Source organism: Rhamphochromis sp. 'chilingali', assembly GCF_963969265.1.
Source record: "Rhamphochromis sp. 'chilingali' genome assembly, chromosome: 8".
NCBI lineage: Eukaryota > Metazoa > Chordata > Actinopteri > Cichliformes > Cichlidae > Rhamphochromis > Rhamphochromis sp. 'chilingali'.
The window spans coordinates 28763721-28781061 of record NC_137935.1 but is presented as its reverse complement, the minus strand read 5'-3'; the positions used below and the strand labels follow the sequence as shown (position 1 = coordinate 28781061).

The window sequence follows — 17341 nt, the reverse complement described above, 5'->3', positions numbered from 1 at the left end:
TCAGTGAGCAATAGACGGATCGGCTGAAGACTCGGGTACATCGCCTAACCCTGTATTAACATTTATAGCTGAAGACATGAATTCTTAGCAGAAATAAGGAAACACTTATTGTAATTGGAAAGGTTTCTGCAGTAGTCCAGATCCTATTCAGCCCGGCCCTTACAGCCCTTGAAGCACAGTAAACATAGAGAACATAGAGAAGCTGAAACAGCAAAGGGAGTTTCACACTCCTAAAACTCTTCTCATATCTTATAAATGGCTCCTGTAAATAATGTATGTATTCATTACTAACAAAGCCAGTTACAGCCCTTTACGGTGAGAGCAGAAAGCCACATCACAGACATCTACAAACACCAGCACTCTGCGCTCATCACCTGTGAGACTAAATCAATTGCATGCTGCCTTTTGTTGCAGCTTCTGATTTCTTCAAAACCACCCAAGTTACAATTAGCGCAAACCAACGGGCCACACAAAAAACATTTAGTGGAAATCACTGAGCATTCATTGATTCCAGTTTCTCAAATGTCATTAGCTTTTTGTTTTGTGTTGTACATAATTGTAGTTGGGAAATCTTTAGACCTACAAAACAAACAAAAGTCTTCTCCTGGGCACTCGGACATTTTAACTAATGTTCTTTTTTTCTTTTGCAATTTGGGGGTTTTGGACACTGGGACACACTGGCTTGTTTTCAACTGCAATTTATTTTCTTCGAGTTTTTACAGAGGAAAAAAAAAGAAACCTAGAAAGTTTAACAAATGTAACATCTGTTCTAGAATTTCGGGTTAAGGTTGCGGTGGCTCAACAGCCTCTCAAAGCTGCAGACTTCCCTGACCCCAGCAACCTCCTCTAGCTCATCTGGAGGGACTGAGACACTCCCAAGCCATTCGAGAGATATAATCTCTCCAGCGAGTCCTGGGTCTGCCCTGGGGCTTCCCCAGTAGGACATGCCCGGAATACCTCACCAAGGAGGCGTGCAGGAGGTATCCTAGGCATGATGCCCGAACTACCTCACCTGGCTCCTTATGATGTGGAGGATTTGGCTCTACTCCAAGAAAGTTCAAAACTTGCAAAGTGCCTCTTAAATTTAGTTACATAAAATCACTGTCACTTAGTAATTTATCATCACTTCCATAGAGTGTTTAAACCCACCAAAGTGCTGGCTTTGCCTGCACCAATAAGAAGCAATTGTTGTTGCTGTAAATCCAGTTGAAGCCTCTGTCCATTATCCGTGAGTGACAGCGACCTTAATATGGACCAAAGGATCAGTTAAGAAGTGCAAGAAACAATTACAGACACAGAGTCAGACATCGGCTTGGGGTCAGTCCAGCTCTTATGTAAAGGTCACTGAAGTCATGGCATTTTGATCAAAGAACGAAATCCAGAGAACAAATCAGAGTCTGTGTCCAGTCTGTTGCTGGAAGCCCGAGAAAATTGTCTCCTTCTGCACCATCTCCCGTCCAAAAACGACTCCCTGACAGTTTTATCATTATTCAACATGCCATGCACAACAAATTGGCGGTTTTGCAGCACGGCAGAGCCGCTCTCAATATTGCACCCTGAAGATTCGTTTCGAGTGTTTAATTACTTACAGAGCAAATTCATTTTAAAGATGGAAAGAAAGAAAAGAAGAAAGAAACAAAGGAAGAAGTTGAGTTTCACACAGGCTACGTGCTGAACAGCCTGCAATTTCACCAGCAGTGAAGTATCAATCAGTTCGGCTTAGAAGCAAACTCAGAAATGATTCAATTAAGCAGCTGCTCTCGTCTGTTTATATACCTTGTACTTGCTAGGTGAAATGTATTTCTCAGATAAGTATACAGCATAATTAGCTCTTACAGGGTCGGGTTATTGTGCTCCACATCATGAAGGATTTCCAAACAGCACAAGCCTATACAGAGATTTCTATAGAGCAGTAAGGTCTCCTTTCCTCTCCTCTTTCTTTCTTTTTTTCCATTTTCATCATCCTCTCATCTGCCTGTACTCAGTTAGGAGACAGCGCGTGTTGGTATGGAAACTGGCTTATAAACCTTTCAGGTTGCCAACGCACTAACTCACATAGCAACCACCAAGCAACCTCTCAAAATTTTGCTTTGTGATTTTTGATGAACAGAAGTCAGAAAGGTTTGTTATTTATGCTGTTTGGATTCTGCTGGCCGTGACACAACGCACAGCTCCACTGTTCACACAAAGAGCTTTGGATTTGTAAGGTGCTGTGACCGTTTCAGTGAAATAATGACTCCCACAACATCAGGCTCGAAACTGACTGGTGTATAAAATGAAGCGAACCGAGCATTGTTTGAAAAATCAGTCACAGTCATATTAAGACCTTTGCTTATGAGACACTTTGATCAAACTGTGTAAAAAAAAAAAAAAGAGGCCTGCATCTTGAGAAGTGAAAGAGGGTTTGAATCAGAGGAGTGTGGTGAATACATGCTGTACAAAGGTGAAATATGTGCATGTGTGTTTTCTGCGCTTTTTTCCCTCATCCCGGTTGCAATGTTATTGCAGTTTTGTGCGTTCAAATTCATTGTTTGCCAGAGCTATGCCTCGCAGAGGAGACTCGCGTTGACAAAGGCACTGCAGTGTTGAAACACGTTATCAATACAAACAGAGCAGCTCGCCCTCAAGTGCATGTGTGATCGCCTGCGTGACTTTCCAAAGGAGGGTGTGTCGTTGTTGCCTTCCTGCTGTTGTTTTACTGCTTGTTTTGTTTAAGGAAATTAGTTATGAGTAAAAATAAGTTTAAGTAATTTTCACACACATGCTCAGACATACACCTCCCTCTAAACTGTTAGTCGCACGCTACTTGGAGTATTTCTTTAAACCGAGCAACTTCACTGTAATGGGAGATGACAGTGTTTCAGTACAGGAATCGCACCAGTAAAAACGCCCACAGACAGAGTGATTAAAGGTTTGCACATTGCTCTGTAATGGCTTTGCAGTGAAGAAAAATCGGTGGGTGCTTCATGATCATATTGAGTATTTTAGCATGTGGCGATCAATAGCAAATAGTTGTGGTTTAGGGGTCGTGCACGCTCAGTGTTTCGATTACAAGTACAGGTCGCACGTTGAGAGGCAGTCTGGTCCGACTCCGAATGACTGCAGTTACTAGTCTGCAAATAGCTGCTGTCTAATTTATAAACGCAGACTGATTGCCAGAACATTGCAGCCGGTCTGGGTCAGTTTGCACTGATCAGCACAGTTTGTCTGCAGTACCTCTCATTGGAAGAGGGGACTCAACTCAAGTGGTTGCCAACTGGTTTTATTTTGGTTAAATTCATATATATATATATATATATATATATATATATATATATATATATATATATATATATATATATATATATATATATATATATATATATATATATATGAACCTATATAATTTTGTAGTTGAATTACTGTCCTGCAAAAACTACACTGATCAGGTGCAGCATTATGATCTCTGACAGGAATAACACTGATTATCTTGTTGTCATGGCACATGTAAGTAGATGAGATGTATCAGTGAGCGAGTGAACATTTTGTCTTCAAAGCTGATGTGTTAGAAGCAGGAAAAATGGGCAAGCGTAAGGATTTAAAGAAGTCTGACAAGAGCCAAAATGTAATGGCTAGATGACTGGGTCAGATCATCTCCAAAACTGCGGCTCTGCAGTTCCCAGTCTGCAGTGATTAGTATCTATCTAAGAAATGAACAGTGGTGAACCACCGACAGGGTCATGGGCGGCCAAGGCTCAGTGATGGATGTCGGGAGCGATGGCTGATCTCTGCGCCCAAAAGACGAGCTACTGCAGCTCAAACTGCTGAAAAAGTTCATGCTGGTTCTGATAGAAAGGTGTGTGAATACACAGTGCATCCCAGTTTGTTGTGTACTGGGCTGCAGAGCTGCACACTAATCAGGATGCCTATGCTGACCTCTGTCCACCATCAACAATGAGCACTTCAACTAGTTTGATGAATCACATTGTCTTTTATTTCATGTGGCCAGTTGAGCATGTGTGAGCGTTGCTTATCTGGGGATCACCTGGCACCAGGATGCATTATGGGAAGAAGGTAAAATTCAGTGTGATGCTTTGTTCTACAGGGAAACCTCAAGTTCTACCATCCATGTGGTTGTTACTTTGACACATACCATGTACACTGTAAAACACTACTCCCTGATGGCTGTGGCCTCTTTCAGCAGGATAATGTGCCACAAAGCAGAAATGGTCCAGCAATAGTTTGAGGAGCACAACAATGAGTTTGAGCTGTTGACTTGGCCTCCAAAATCTCCAGTTCCTCAATCTAATCAAGCAACTGTGGGATGTGCTGAACAAGCAAGTCTGATCCGTGGAGGCCCCACCTCCACTGGTGCCAGATACCAGAACACCCATTCTGGGGTCTTGTGGAGCATATGCCTAAATGCGCTATTTTGACAGCAAAAGGGGGGCCGGCACAAAATTAGGCAGGTGGTCATAATATTATGCCTGATCGTGCCTATAGCTATTTTTGGAGGAATTTCTGTGCGTGTAGGAGTGAGATTTGCAATTTTCACAGATTTATCACAGATAGTTGTCAACGTTACTGCATTCAGTTACAAACCATTCGCAGACTCACTCCTGCTTAATGCCACTGTCAAGAGTCAAGAGTCAAGACATTTCATTGCCGAAGTTCCTTGTGTAAAGTCTCGGTAATTTTTGAGGTGCCTTGGCCTCTAAGCTGTTTTTCCTAGTGCAACTGTAACGTTATTATTAACTCCTGTAGACAGACTTGCCTTCTCCATCCTGCAGTTTGTGCTTTTATTACTCTATTTATTTATTACTTTTATGTGTTATTTATTTATATGTCCTGTTTGCGGTTTGTCATCCCACTGGTTGCATCAGATGGCTGCCACCGTCTGACCCTAGTTTTGCAGGAGTGTTTCTTCCTTTTAAAAGCAGGTTCTTGTTACCCACTGTCAACCAGGGGTTGGTCGCTTTAATCAATAACTGGGTGTCTGACATTTTACTAATAGGTTCCATGATGGATTGTTTCAGCACTGCGTGCATAGCTAAGGTAAAGCATTGTGCATTACATGAGGTATGACTGCTATTGTGCACAATAAGTCGTCTTTGTGAGGTGGTTCAGATCCATTTGAGTTTTATCAGCCTTATCTAACAATCTTATATTCCCACTATGAGCATGATCAAGTAATTCCTCTCTTTGTCCTTACCTGCTCCACACACAGTAGAAACACTTCTCCAAATGCACTTTCCTCATCAAGCGGAGCACATCCCATCTAGAAAAAGGAATTGCTATTGTTTTACAGAAAAGGGTCAAGTTGCACAGCCCCCCTTTCAAGCTTTGATGGAGGTCCAAAATGAAAGTAAGACAAAAGAGGGCTGATTTTGGAGAAATCTGCATTGAAAATGAATCCTTTCATTTACATTCTAGTGATATTCTCAGAGAAAAACAAATAGTGAAATGTCAGTACGGTTGTAAATAGCTGTAATCTACCAGCTGTAAGGCTGTTATCAGTCTTTAATCACATGGTACTATAATATGTACATAAAACTGCATAAAGACTGCCCTGTAATTAGCATCGTAATGATACAGTTAAATAGAGAGATAAACATAACAAAACATAAATACATCATTGTCTTAACTCTGTTTGGCTCAGTCGCATCGGAGAAGGCGCTGCTAGTGTGGAGGATGAGGAAGACTTACATTCAACTGACACCTAAGTGTGTGTGTGTGTGTGCATCAGGATGCTGTTAATATATCTCCACCATTATGTAGATTAGCCCTATTCCCCTGAGTGCAGCTTTACTGTTTAGTGCTTTCAATCACTCAAAGAGAGTCTGGACAAAAGCGAGCTCTGGATTTCAGCATATACACACTTCCAATCACAGTTTTTTAATAAACATTATATAAATCTCATACATTCACATATATGTTTTATTCATAAAGACAATACACAACTGGCTGGATCATCATCCGATCCCGTGTTCACTGATTACTAATTATGGCCCTTCACATTGGATTCAGGCTGCCAGAGTTTGTGTGTGTGTTTGTTTTACAGGTCTGTGTGTGAGAAAGAGCAGTGGGTGGGTTCACGGGGTGGGTTTGTGTGTTGATTGCGTTTGAGCAGCCCTGGTTTTAATCAGAAACAAGAGATCAATATTCTCTTCAGCTGTACTATGGCAGCAGTAACGTGGAGAATTGTGTTTCCGTGTTTGCGCGTGCGTGCACGTGTGTGCATGTGTGTAAAAGGTAATCTAGATCACCGAGTCCACGGCAGATGAAGAGACAGTCTTTGAGGAGAATTTGCTTTGAACTAACCCATTTTGAGGTGTTTGTTTGTAGTTCTGCTTGTGTTTCTGAGTATATGTAAGGGCCTGCTCTCCTGCCTCTGTGAGTGTGTGCCATACAGAGCTGATGATATGAACTGTGTGCTGTGCTGATTATGTCTTTGTGTCTTGCAGCTATTAGCCAACACAACACAGTCGATACAGTCTGAGCTTGTGCTGTACTGGAATAACCCTTCACTGTTTACAAAACAGGCAGTCGCTGGGTTTGATATTAGAGCATTTTATATCCGAGCACTCTCACCTCAACATAACCCCATGAGCCAGGGCTTAACCTCTGACTGCCTGTGAACTCAATAAATTCATAAAAGGATTCAACTGGGTTTGGTTCTTAAATTTAGTGTAGTGATAAATTCATAAAATAGCATGTGCCATTGATTATTTGTCCAGCATGAGCTTGTGCATTAAAGCAAAAGTACTACTCAAAGACAAATAGCCATTGCTATACACTCTATGTGATTTTGTATGAATGCTTAACCTTCTTGAATTTATTTCAGACAATTTCAGCCTTCAGTGAACACATCACAACAGTGCTTAGTTTTGATTGTTTTTCCAAACAATTACCATTATCTTTCCCGAGTCAGGCCAATTTTCAGCATTTGAACCGAAGCTGCTTACTTCATTTGAATCGGTCCGCCGTAATCCCGCACTGTGGCTGTCTGTCTGTGATAGCTTCAAATCTGTACTCAGTTAAGTGGCCTAGCTGTTGTCAAACTATCATACAAATACCTACAATGTATTAAAAATAACAAGAATTACCAGCAGAGTGTTGACTTGATACGACTGCTTAAGAAGAGCATCCGCTAACATGTGATGTGACTTTGTAAGCGTGCCTAGCCATGGTTTGTTGTGAGTTTGACAGACTTGCATTGGACAGACTCCTTTTAGTCTGTTTGACAGCTTCATGCTAAATGTCCTGTCGCTGTCAGCATCGCTCTAGACTCCGACATGATAAATCTGCCGGCTGATTAAAAGCATCGAGCTCCGGTGGTGTGTGACTGTGTTTCTGCTAAGCTGGTTTTTTCGGATAAATTAGGGTTCCTCCTGCTTTTGATTTTCAGGATTTATTTTCAAAGATTTTATTCTGTTTTATTTAGACTTAAGAAAACTCTATCAATAATAAATGCGGGTGTGAAAAAATGAAAGGGCCAATGATGTAATTGAGTCTTTTTTTGAATACTTCTAGACACCGTGGGGAGTTTTAAATGATTCTTCATCGATTTTTATTGCCTTTGAAACTGTGTGCGATGGTAGGAGACCCAAGTAACACCAAAGCATTCTCACTTTTCTTCTCCTGTTGCTATATCATAAAAACTGTAGCCTGAAGGTTTGTGCACAAAGATTTCCTTTATCAGGTCACGTGATATGATTAAATGTTCCAGAACAGCAACCAAATTTAAATAAAACAAAATAAGACTTTATCAAAAACCAGAGGATGTTGTCAGATATATTTTAATTATCTATGCTTGTTACTTTTGCAACAACAGCTCTTCCACATCTGACTTCGCTGACACGAATTTTCATGAATTTCCAAATATCTGCAAATAAATAAAGTTATTTTAAGTGGTTCCACAAATAACCTGATGTTTTGGGGTTATTTTTTGGGGGGGGTGGGAGTTTCTAAAGTCTACACAGATGTCAAGGAAAAGGGACGGTGAACTTTTAAACCAGAATGTGTAACACAGTCCTATGGAGTGAGAAGTGTACCGATATTCAAGGACAAAGGTGACGTGCAGAACTATAGTAACTGCAGAGAACTAATGCTGATCAGTCATCTTATGAACAACTGGGAGAGCGATATTGAAGCTTGGTTAAGAATAGAGATGATGATAACTGAGCTGCAGTATGGCGTCATGCTGAGAAGGATCACTACAGATGTGATGTTTGCTTTGAGAGTGTTAATGGAGAGGTATAGAGAAAGTAGGGAGCAGGTGGAAGAGAGCCTGGAGAGGTGGAGGTATACGCTGGAGAGAAGAGGAATGAAAATCAGTAGAAGGAAGGCAGAATACATGTGTGTGAATAAGAGGAAGAGAGGTGGAAAAGTGAAGGTGCAAGCGGTAGAGACAGTGAAGCTAGATAAATTTTAAATACTTGGGATCAGCCATCCAAAGCAACGGACAGTGCACAAGAGAGGTGAACAGGAGAGTCCAGGCAGGGTGAATTGGGTGGAGACAACTGTCAGGGGTGATGGGAGACAGAAGAAGCAGAAAGAGTGAAAGGGAAGGTTTACAAGATGGTGAGACATGCTGTGATGTGCGGTTTGGACAGTTACTGGGGCAGAGCTGGAGGTGGCTCATTGGGAGTGACCAGGATGGAAGAGAATGAGGACATCAGAGGAACAGCTTAAGTCGAGCAGTTTGGAGACAAAGTTAGAGAGGGAAGGCTGAGATGGTTTGGACATGTGCAGAGGAGCGACGGTGGCAATGTTGGACAGATGAAGTTGCCAGACAGAAGGAAAAGAGGAAGACTGCAGAGTAAGCTTCATGGATGTAGTGAAGGAGGACATGCAGAAGTTTGGTGCGACAGAGGAGGATGATGGGGACAGGGTGAGATGGAGCCAGATGACCAATAAGGTTGTGGATGGATGGCACAAACACATTTCTGACCATAACAAAAATACTGGATTAAATTAAAATGGTAAATGGTCTGCATTTGTATAGCGCTTTACTCAGTCCCTAAGGACCCCAAAGCGCTTTACACTACATTCAGTCATTCACCCATTCACACACACATTCACACACTGGCAATGGCAAGCTACATTGTAGCCACAGCTGCCCTGGGGCGCACTGACAGAGGCGACAGAGGCGAAAGGTCAAAGGTCAGCTTCAGTGTGACATGACGCTGTGCAAATAGGAAATAAATCTATACAGAAGGTGAGCTTGTGATTATATTTCTGAGTTTGGTAAACACTGGCTGATGATTGTAGAGATTTTCTGTGATGCTCGGTTGATGACGTTGATGATGTTAGGAATGCATCCATGTTTTAGAATTTGTCGCTTCTTTGTAGCCACAGCCACATTTGAAGCATGCCTGCAGTTTTGTTCCATTAGAATTGGCTCGTGAGCAAATACAGGAAGTTTTATTCTGTCTCGGCGAACTGACAAACCAACAAAAAGCAAGAAAACACAGGTAACAAAGCCAAGTAAAATCAGTTTAACCTGACATTTCATCACTATATATATGTTCTTATATATATTTATATATAAGAACATGTTGGCAGAAGCAAATGACAAAACCGAGATGGTAATTCTATTTCTTTTTTTGAAGTCGGTCCATTATGTGTGTCTTTATAACAGTGTTCCCTTCAGCGTACATACTGACAGTAGAGAGATGAATCATGGGGAGGGTTTGAGGGAGGCGGTAAGACCCAGAGGAGGAACATAGAAAGAGAGAGAGAGAGAGAGAGAGCGAGCATGAGAGAGAGGTGGGAGGAGAGAGGAGGAGGGACTGTGTTCACTCTCAGCTCTATGCCTTGCAGCTCGTGGAGTTAGCGCGCCAGTGTGCGTCTCAGCCTGCCAGCGCGAGTGTGTGCCTCGGTACTTCGCCGTGTGCGCGAATGTGTGTGTGACTCCGGCGCTCTCTCTGCGTACGACAGGTGGAGATGACATGACTGCGCTTGAGAGGAAGAAAGGAAAGGACCTGTAAGGACTTCACAAACACGTTCACCTTTTTTCTCCCCTCCTACATTCCCTCACACACACCTTTAAATTCCTGCACTCCTCAGATGTAGGAAGAGATAAATTGTTGTGTCTAGGAGTGTGTGTGTGATGGAATGGAAATGCTCCTTTGCCAGCAGCTTATCACTTAAAGTCTGACAGCTGGCGTGCACAAAGGACAACTCAAACACGCAGACACACACAGAGGTACTCACTGCTGTTTTTGATCCCTACAGACGTGGTCAGCAAGTGTTCCTGCGTCCTGACGAGAGTTCAGCTCCAGCCCTGAGTGCCAGACAGTCCACCACGCTGTCCGAACAACTCCAGGTAGGATCTCATCTCTTCTCTTCTCTTCTCTTCTCTTCTCTTCTCTTCTCTTCTCTTCTCTTCTCTTCTCTTCTCTTCTCTTCTCTTCTCTTCTCTTCTCTTCTCTTCTCTTCTCTTCTCACACTGCCTGAAAAACAGGATGCAATATCCTCTGCGCCCTATGCCCTCTATTCTGTTTCATCTTCCTTTCAATTATAAACAATACTGATTTTTTAAGCATTTTCCTCCTACTCTCCAGTTTTCCCAATATAAAATCTTATCATCCTTTTCTTCGACCTCCCTTTAACATCTGTCGTCCCCCCTCTCTCTCTCTCTTTTTTTGACCCTCTCTATTTTTTTTTTTTTTTTGGGGGGGGGGGGGGGTTGCTAATGATGACTTTTTGTCTGTGGAGGGTAAGTTTCAGCTCCTGTTGCTTTCTCTCTTTTTCTGTTGATTGAGTCACTGAGAGGCTTTATTACTTCTCTGGGTGTGTGTGTGTGTGTGTGTGTGTGTGTGTGTGTGTGTGTGTGTGTGTGTGTGTGTGAGAGAGAGAGAGAGAGGGAGAGAGAGAGTGAGTGAGGGGGAGGTTGGGTGGGGGGATAAGGGATGGAAAGATGAAACATAAAGCAGCTATAAACATGAAAGGTAGGAAATTAAAGACAGTGCCTTTTTTTCAATGGCAGATGAGCCCTGTGCACCGTAGTCTCTGTTCACTTGTGGTGTGCTTGTTTGCACGTGTGTGTGGGTGTGTGTCTGTGTGTCTGTGTTTGTTTTAGGCTAACAGTTAAATTGCCGCTGTTTGTTCTTGCGTCCCCAGTTCAACAAGCCTCGTGTTGTTTCATCTTTCCTACTCCCCCCTGCATCCTGTCGTCCCTACTGCTCCTTATTTTGCATTTGTATGATTTATGACACGCAGATGCATAAAATCTAAAATTGCTACCCTCTGTTATATTCACATGTCCCGTCAAGCATAGTGTTGGGAGTGAAATTAAAAAAAGGAAAAAAAGAAAGAAAGTTTGATTGGCTGCCAGTGTTGACATGTTGTGCTCAGATTCAATTACCTAGATATATGCTCACAGGGGTGCAGGTGCATGTGCAGTGTCACACACGCGGGTTAGGTGATAAACATAAAGAAATGCTTTATCCGTGTCGGTGTTTCTGAGAACAAAGACGTGTTGGACACCTAAACATGGGTCTGAAAAATCCACTTTTTGTCCACATGTTGCTTCATGTAAAAAACATTACTACCTTTTGTGTGTTTGACTGCAGCGACGTACTTCTTTTATTCTTGCGGCTTTCATTCGTACACACCTGCCTGCAGGTACGGTATATGTGTATCTGCCTTTACGCTGCCAATGCATTTGTGCGTCAGATGTCCACGTACGTGTTTCCGCACTCAGGTCACATGGCTGAAAGTCCTGTCCAACTGCATTCCTCCCTTACAGCCTGTTTTGTTTGTTAATGGTTAGTTGTCGTCACCCGTACTGTAATTCCTTGTGTGATTTGGTCTGGAGGAAGCGTAACGCCCTGCAGGAGGACGACCTGAAGCATCACAGTTGCTACAGGTTACAAATGTGCATTTTAAAGGGAGAGAAAGTCTTTGCATTCATTTTCTTGAGTGCAGTTTTGTTCACAATAAAGTATTTTTGTCACACCATGGATCTAACAGTACTCTGGATGGCAGATAAGTAGGAGCTGGAGGGGTGGAGGGCGATTAAGAAGAACCTCAGTGTTCGTATCTCTGCTGTCATGCATGAGATTTGTGAGTTTATACAGTAATGGAGTAAAATGCATTCAGTTATATGCTGGCTTGTACGTGCCTGCGAGACAGTGGGGCAGTAAAAGCAGCAGACTCATCTCTCCTCAGTCTCCAGTGAAACAGATGTGAGGATTAGTTCATCAGGGAATCGGAGGATATTTAACAAAATAATTATTTTCGTGGATTCTTCTCACTCTCCACTCCACTGGGTGTCTGTGTGTCAATACAAATGATTATTATTATCATTTTGGCTTCATAGATGTTTACACTCACACAAACATGCTTCACTCCAAAGTCTCTGAAGTGTTTACGTACACGTCTGCGAGCTCTGTGACTTTCACCAAGTGCGTGCAGAAGCAACACTTTGGGCAGGTGTGTTCATTCACCTTTCTCCTCCAGCTCCCAGTTATCCGCTATCCTTGTCATTTTCTCATTTCTCTGCACAGATGTTTCCACGTTTTCTTCTCATTTAGCCAAAGATGATGGGCACGAGTTAAAAGCAGGGGAAAATTCTGCACTGAATGTTAAGGTGGAAGAAAAAAAAGCCCATTTGAATTAAAGAAGAAAAAAAACCCCTTTAATTATTTCTGTGTGTGCGTGAGGGGATTTGAGTGCGTGTCCCAGAACTCCATACACGAGCTCCCCTGATAGCTTGACCTTAATGACATGAAAGTGGTTCTGCTGAATTGAGTAGGTTTAGCCCACTGGGGTTTTGCATTGTATGGTGTTATAATTGTCAGTTTGGGGAGCGAGGGTTAGACTCTATGCTCTGACCTCACCGCTGGAAGAGAAAGCTTTCTTATGGGGATTAAAACATGACTATTGCATTAGTTGCACTGGGCATGTATCTGCTTGCTCTATGTGAGCGTGCCTGCCCTTGAGATAAAAGTGTTAATCTGATCTGACGACAAAAGTTTAAGAAAACCATTTTACTTGTTGCTCGCGTAATGTGAACTATTTTATACATTTTTACGTATTCATACAGTCTGATCTAGTGGTTGTGGGCAGATCCAGGTGTTCACTGTTCATTTGCATACATGCAAAACAATAAGACATAGAGCTGAGCTCACGGTAAAGCTACTGACGCACTGCTCTTTCACTATTAGTTAAAATAGCTTGTCTTATCTCTTTATTTTAAGCTTAGCCTATACTTCAAAAAGGTATTTATTTAATCTTGAATCCTCTTTTGGAACCAGTAGAAGGAATCACTGAAAAAAAAAAATCCATCCACAGTAGCCAGAGTCTGATGCAAAAAGTCACTAATATCAAGCATTTTCCTTTTGAAAGGAGACATGAGGAAGCAGCACTGTTACCCTTAAGCAACTGATGTGGCCTTTTCAGCCTTGTGTGAAACCTCCAGAGTGTATTTCTTCTTGTCTGACTTGATTTTATCCTCAATAATATACCACCGATGCGACATGGGGCTGTAAGCAGCGAACCTGGAGCTTTATATTCAGCGGATTCATCCAAATACACACACCGCTGATCCCATTGTTGTTGATCAGGCAATTGAAACAAATCGCCTCAACTGGTCACAGAAGACCAGTGACCTGTGTGTGTGTGTGTGTGTGTCGCTGAACTGCATGTGAGGTGGTGTGGGTGTGCCGCTGCATGGAAGGTGGATTGTCAGTCACCTCGCAGCGGCAGATAACCTCGAATAACATGACGACTCAAGTTACTCACGAGCATTGTAGTGAGAATATTTTAAAGTGCTCTTCATATAGATGATGGCAGAGCACAGAGTGCGTGTCTCATCGCCTGCGTGCCTGCATCTAAATTATACCTCATTTAAATACTTTAAATGCAAAGTCTGCAATAATGCATTAAATGTACCTCACAGTTACAAATCCAGACATATATAAAGCTGTGCCACAAATAAGGAGACTGCATCATTTTACATGATGGGAAGGACGTTTACATGCAGCAGAAACCACATGGAGATCAAATTACTTCTGGAGGATGATTTGCTTGCTATGTGTGTCTTGTACATAATATTGTGGAGCTCCACATACTCGCAGTCTTACAGTTAATATCCAGCACGTATGAGCTTCTGCTCTCGGTTTTATTGCGCTGATCGATTGTGGCACAACTGAAACTATGGGGAGCAGGATTCATGAGGTTTTCCAATTCCCGACGCAGTATTTCGATTCCAAACCTCGAGGGACTCTGTAATAACAGGTAGGTGTGTCATGCATGAGCAGTGGCTGCAGCGGCGGAGAATGTGCAGTGAGGTGACAGCCTCAATCGATTGCCCGTTCGGTGAAGGCAGCAGGCAAGCTTGGTGGCTCATTAACTGATGTAGACAGCGGTGCTCGGTGAGCTTGTTGCGTGATTGCCTGTGGACTTTGTTTCACTGTCTGTAAATGTTTTGGAAAAGTACAGTATTGGACCAGACAACAATAGTTTGCTTTAAATATTAGGATTCTGTGTATGCCGTGCTCTCTGCTGGGAAAGAAACTTTTCAGTGAACTTTACTCTTATGGACGTCCATTTTTCAATTTGATTGTGTTGTGCACAGAGCAGCACCAACCTGTGCATGATCAAAAACAGAAACCCTCCTTGTAGCAGAATTACTGAACCCGAGGCTCAGAGTAAACACGAAGCAATAATAAGCTGTTTAATTAAATCAAACTCAGCAGATATTCATTTGTACAGCCTGTGTTGTTCTGCTTTGATGTTTTAATCAAGGACAGTTTCAGTCTGTTTGCAGATCAAACTTCGTAGTGTGTGTTATACTGTATAGCCTAAAGGGAAAATACACCACATTTCTTTTTATTGCCTTTTTGCAGGTGTCAGTTTGAAGTTTACACACTATCATTCTGTATCAGTCATGTCATTCGTAGATTTCATTGCAGCAATCTTAAAACATTCATCCTTGCCTAGCCCCAAGAGGAAGGTTACCTGCTTTGGTTGTAATAATTTGCACTGACAGTCTTTTACTCTAATGCAAATGAAAGAATCCAAAAGTCATTAAGAGAACTGATGAAATGTTTTAATTAAAGGTGCCTGATGATGTGAGATTCAGGTCTGGGACAAATCAGGGCCAGACAATGGCATCAGTGCCTCCATCATTCAGCGCATTGTCCTGCACCAGGAGGAACCCACCGCTAGCGTAAGGTGTGACAATAGGTGAGGATTTAATCCTGCTAACAGTAATCAAGCTACAGCTGGCTAACACATGGAGGTCTGTGCGACCCTCCAAGGACGTGCCCTCCCATTCCATCGATGACCCACTGCCAAAACAGCTGGATGATGTTGCAGGTACCACTGTGGTCACCACGTTGTCTCCAGACTCTTCATGTCTGTCACATGAGCTCAGTGTGAATCTGCTCTCATCTGTGAAGAGAACAGGGCGCCAGTAGTGGACCTGTCAGTTCTGGTGTTCTCAGGCGAATGCCAGTCGAGCTACACGATGCTGGTCTGTGAGCACAGGTCCCACTAAAGGACCTCAGGCCATCGTGCCACCTTCATCGAGTCGGTATCTGACAGTTTGGTCAGAAACATGCACATGAGTAATCTGCTGGAGGTTATTTCGGGCTAGGTGATTGCCCTTCAACTGCCCTGTCCAGCTCTCCACGTGTAACAGCCCAACTCGGATATTTCTTCTACACTGTTGAGACAAATACACCTTTTTACATATGGATGTGCCATCCTGGAGGAGCTGGACTACCAGTATGGGCTGCAGGCATGATCTCATGCTACCAACACTGACGAGGAAAAAGCAAAAGAAGAGGAAAAACACTCAGGAGGCTTAAATAATAAGAAAAATTATCTATGGGCAGCAGCTGCGAGACCAAACAACTTTTTTGGTGTTGTGTTATTGTCGCCTCTCTGTTGCACCTGTTATCAGTTTCATTTGCTTCAAAGCAGGTGAAATGAACTCACAGTGTTTCGTGCTTTCTAACTGGACAGATTAACACTCCTGAAGTTTAGCTGTGTTATATTGTGATGATCAAATGTTCCCTAATATTTTTGAGCTTTGTAGTGAATGCTATACTCTCATTTAATATAAGTGATTGTTTTCTTTTACATACTTACATTTTCAGTGGCTACAAATATCACAATACCTTTACTCTACAATTTTCACTAACAAAATCAACTTTTACTCATACTAAAACTTTAATAATAATGTAATTTTGGTTAGTAAGAATTAACCAGAGTATGTGGTTGAGGTATTTCTACCTACTTTACATAGTTTGGTTGTTTAGTCCTGTGGCTCCCAGATGAAGATTTTGGAGCATGGTTGAATTTATGTATTTTTACTTAATGATGGTTGTTTGGAAACTTTATATTATTAAAAAGTAAAGTTGCTTCAAACGTTTTTTTCTGCATTGTTAAGATAAAAGATTGTGCTTTTGCTTATTTGCCTTCTTGTCCTGCTGTGGTGGCATTTCTCCTGTAGCAGGGCTTTCTGTGGCTGACTGATGCAAATCCAGACAGAGGAGAGAGGGTGTTTTACTTTACAGGGGCACAGCAGTGTTGCATTACATGCTGGACGGTTCAAAGCAATGAGAAGAAATTGAAGTTCAGACCATCAGGCTTCGCCTGCCATGGCACTTTGAATTACACATTCTGATAAACGACCTCGGACACAAGGGCACCTTCACTCCACAACAACCCTCTGCGTGCTGTATATATGCGTTGTGTGCGTGCGCATGTCAGGGTTAGCGCTTTTTCCTTGATAAATGGACTGTATTATTCAGAGCTGCTGAATTTTATCTCAAGTGGATCCCTGTGGGGCATTGAACAAGCTCTTTCTCCTTTTGCTTGCATGCGCGTGTTCACATTCCCACAGTCCGCTACTCTCACATATCTGCAGGTAAATATGCTGTAAGGCTGTATATTTGTTGTCCAGGCACCCTGCTGAGTTGCAAAACTCCAAAGAGAACGAGTAGGCATTCGAGCCCCCCCTTTCATTCAGACAGAAAGGTGATAATCACGACACGTTCTTTGTCAGCTGGCAATGTTGATATGACGAAAAACAAGGCAAGCGGGCACGAGAGCTTCCAAAGACTGCAGCCAAACACTACGAGGCCACAAAAACTGTTGCCGTGGACGGTTTTCATTAATCACATTCTTGCATTTTAATTGATTGTTTCGCCTCTAATAAGGTTAGAGATGAGATATAGTTGTTCTCTTATTGCGGGCTTGTTCCTCAGCTGCTCTTGTCCTCGTGTTGAAGTGCTTTGGACACTGACTCTGAACCCCAAACTGAGGGCTGTACTACGAAGCACAATTTCATCATATCCAGATAACTTCAGGGTTTTCTGTGCTATGAAGGCAGTTCACTTCT

The 17341-nt window shown here is 42.4% G+C and overlaps 1 protein-coding gene across 2 annotated transcripts in view; it reads left to right on the top strand.

Moving 5' to 3' along the window:
* The window catches only part of pde2a (phosphodiesterase 2A), a 177524-nt gene that overhangs the window by 47582 nt on the left and 112601 nt on the right, over positions 1 to 17341 (top strand). Inside the window, exons 1-2 of one of the 2 annotated variants that reach the window (XM_080889419.1) lie at positions 9764 to 9967; positions 10219 to 10309. In XM_080889419.1, the coding sequence (XP_080745545.1) occupies positions 9933 to 9967; positions 10219 to 10309 (126 nt within the window). In that variant the 5' untranslated portion in view covers positions 9764 to 9932. Of the gene's footprint in view, positions 1 to 9763; positions 9968 to 10218; positions 10310 to 17341 lie in introns of those variants that run through there. The other variant, XM_080889418.1, reaches the window with a different exon arrangement.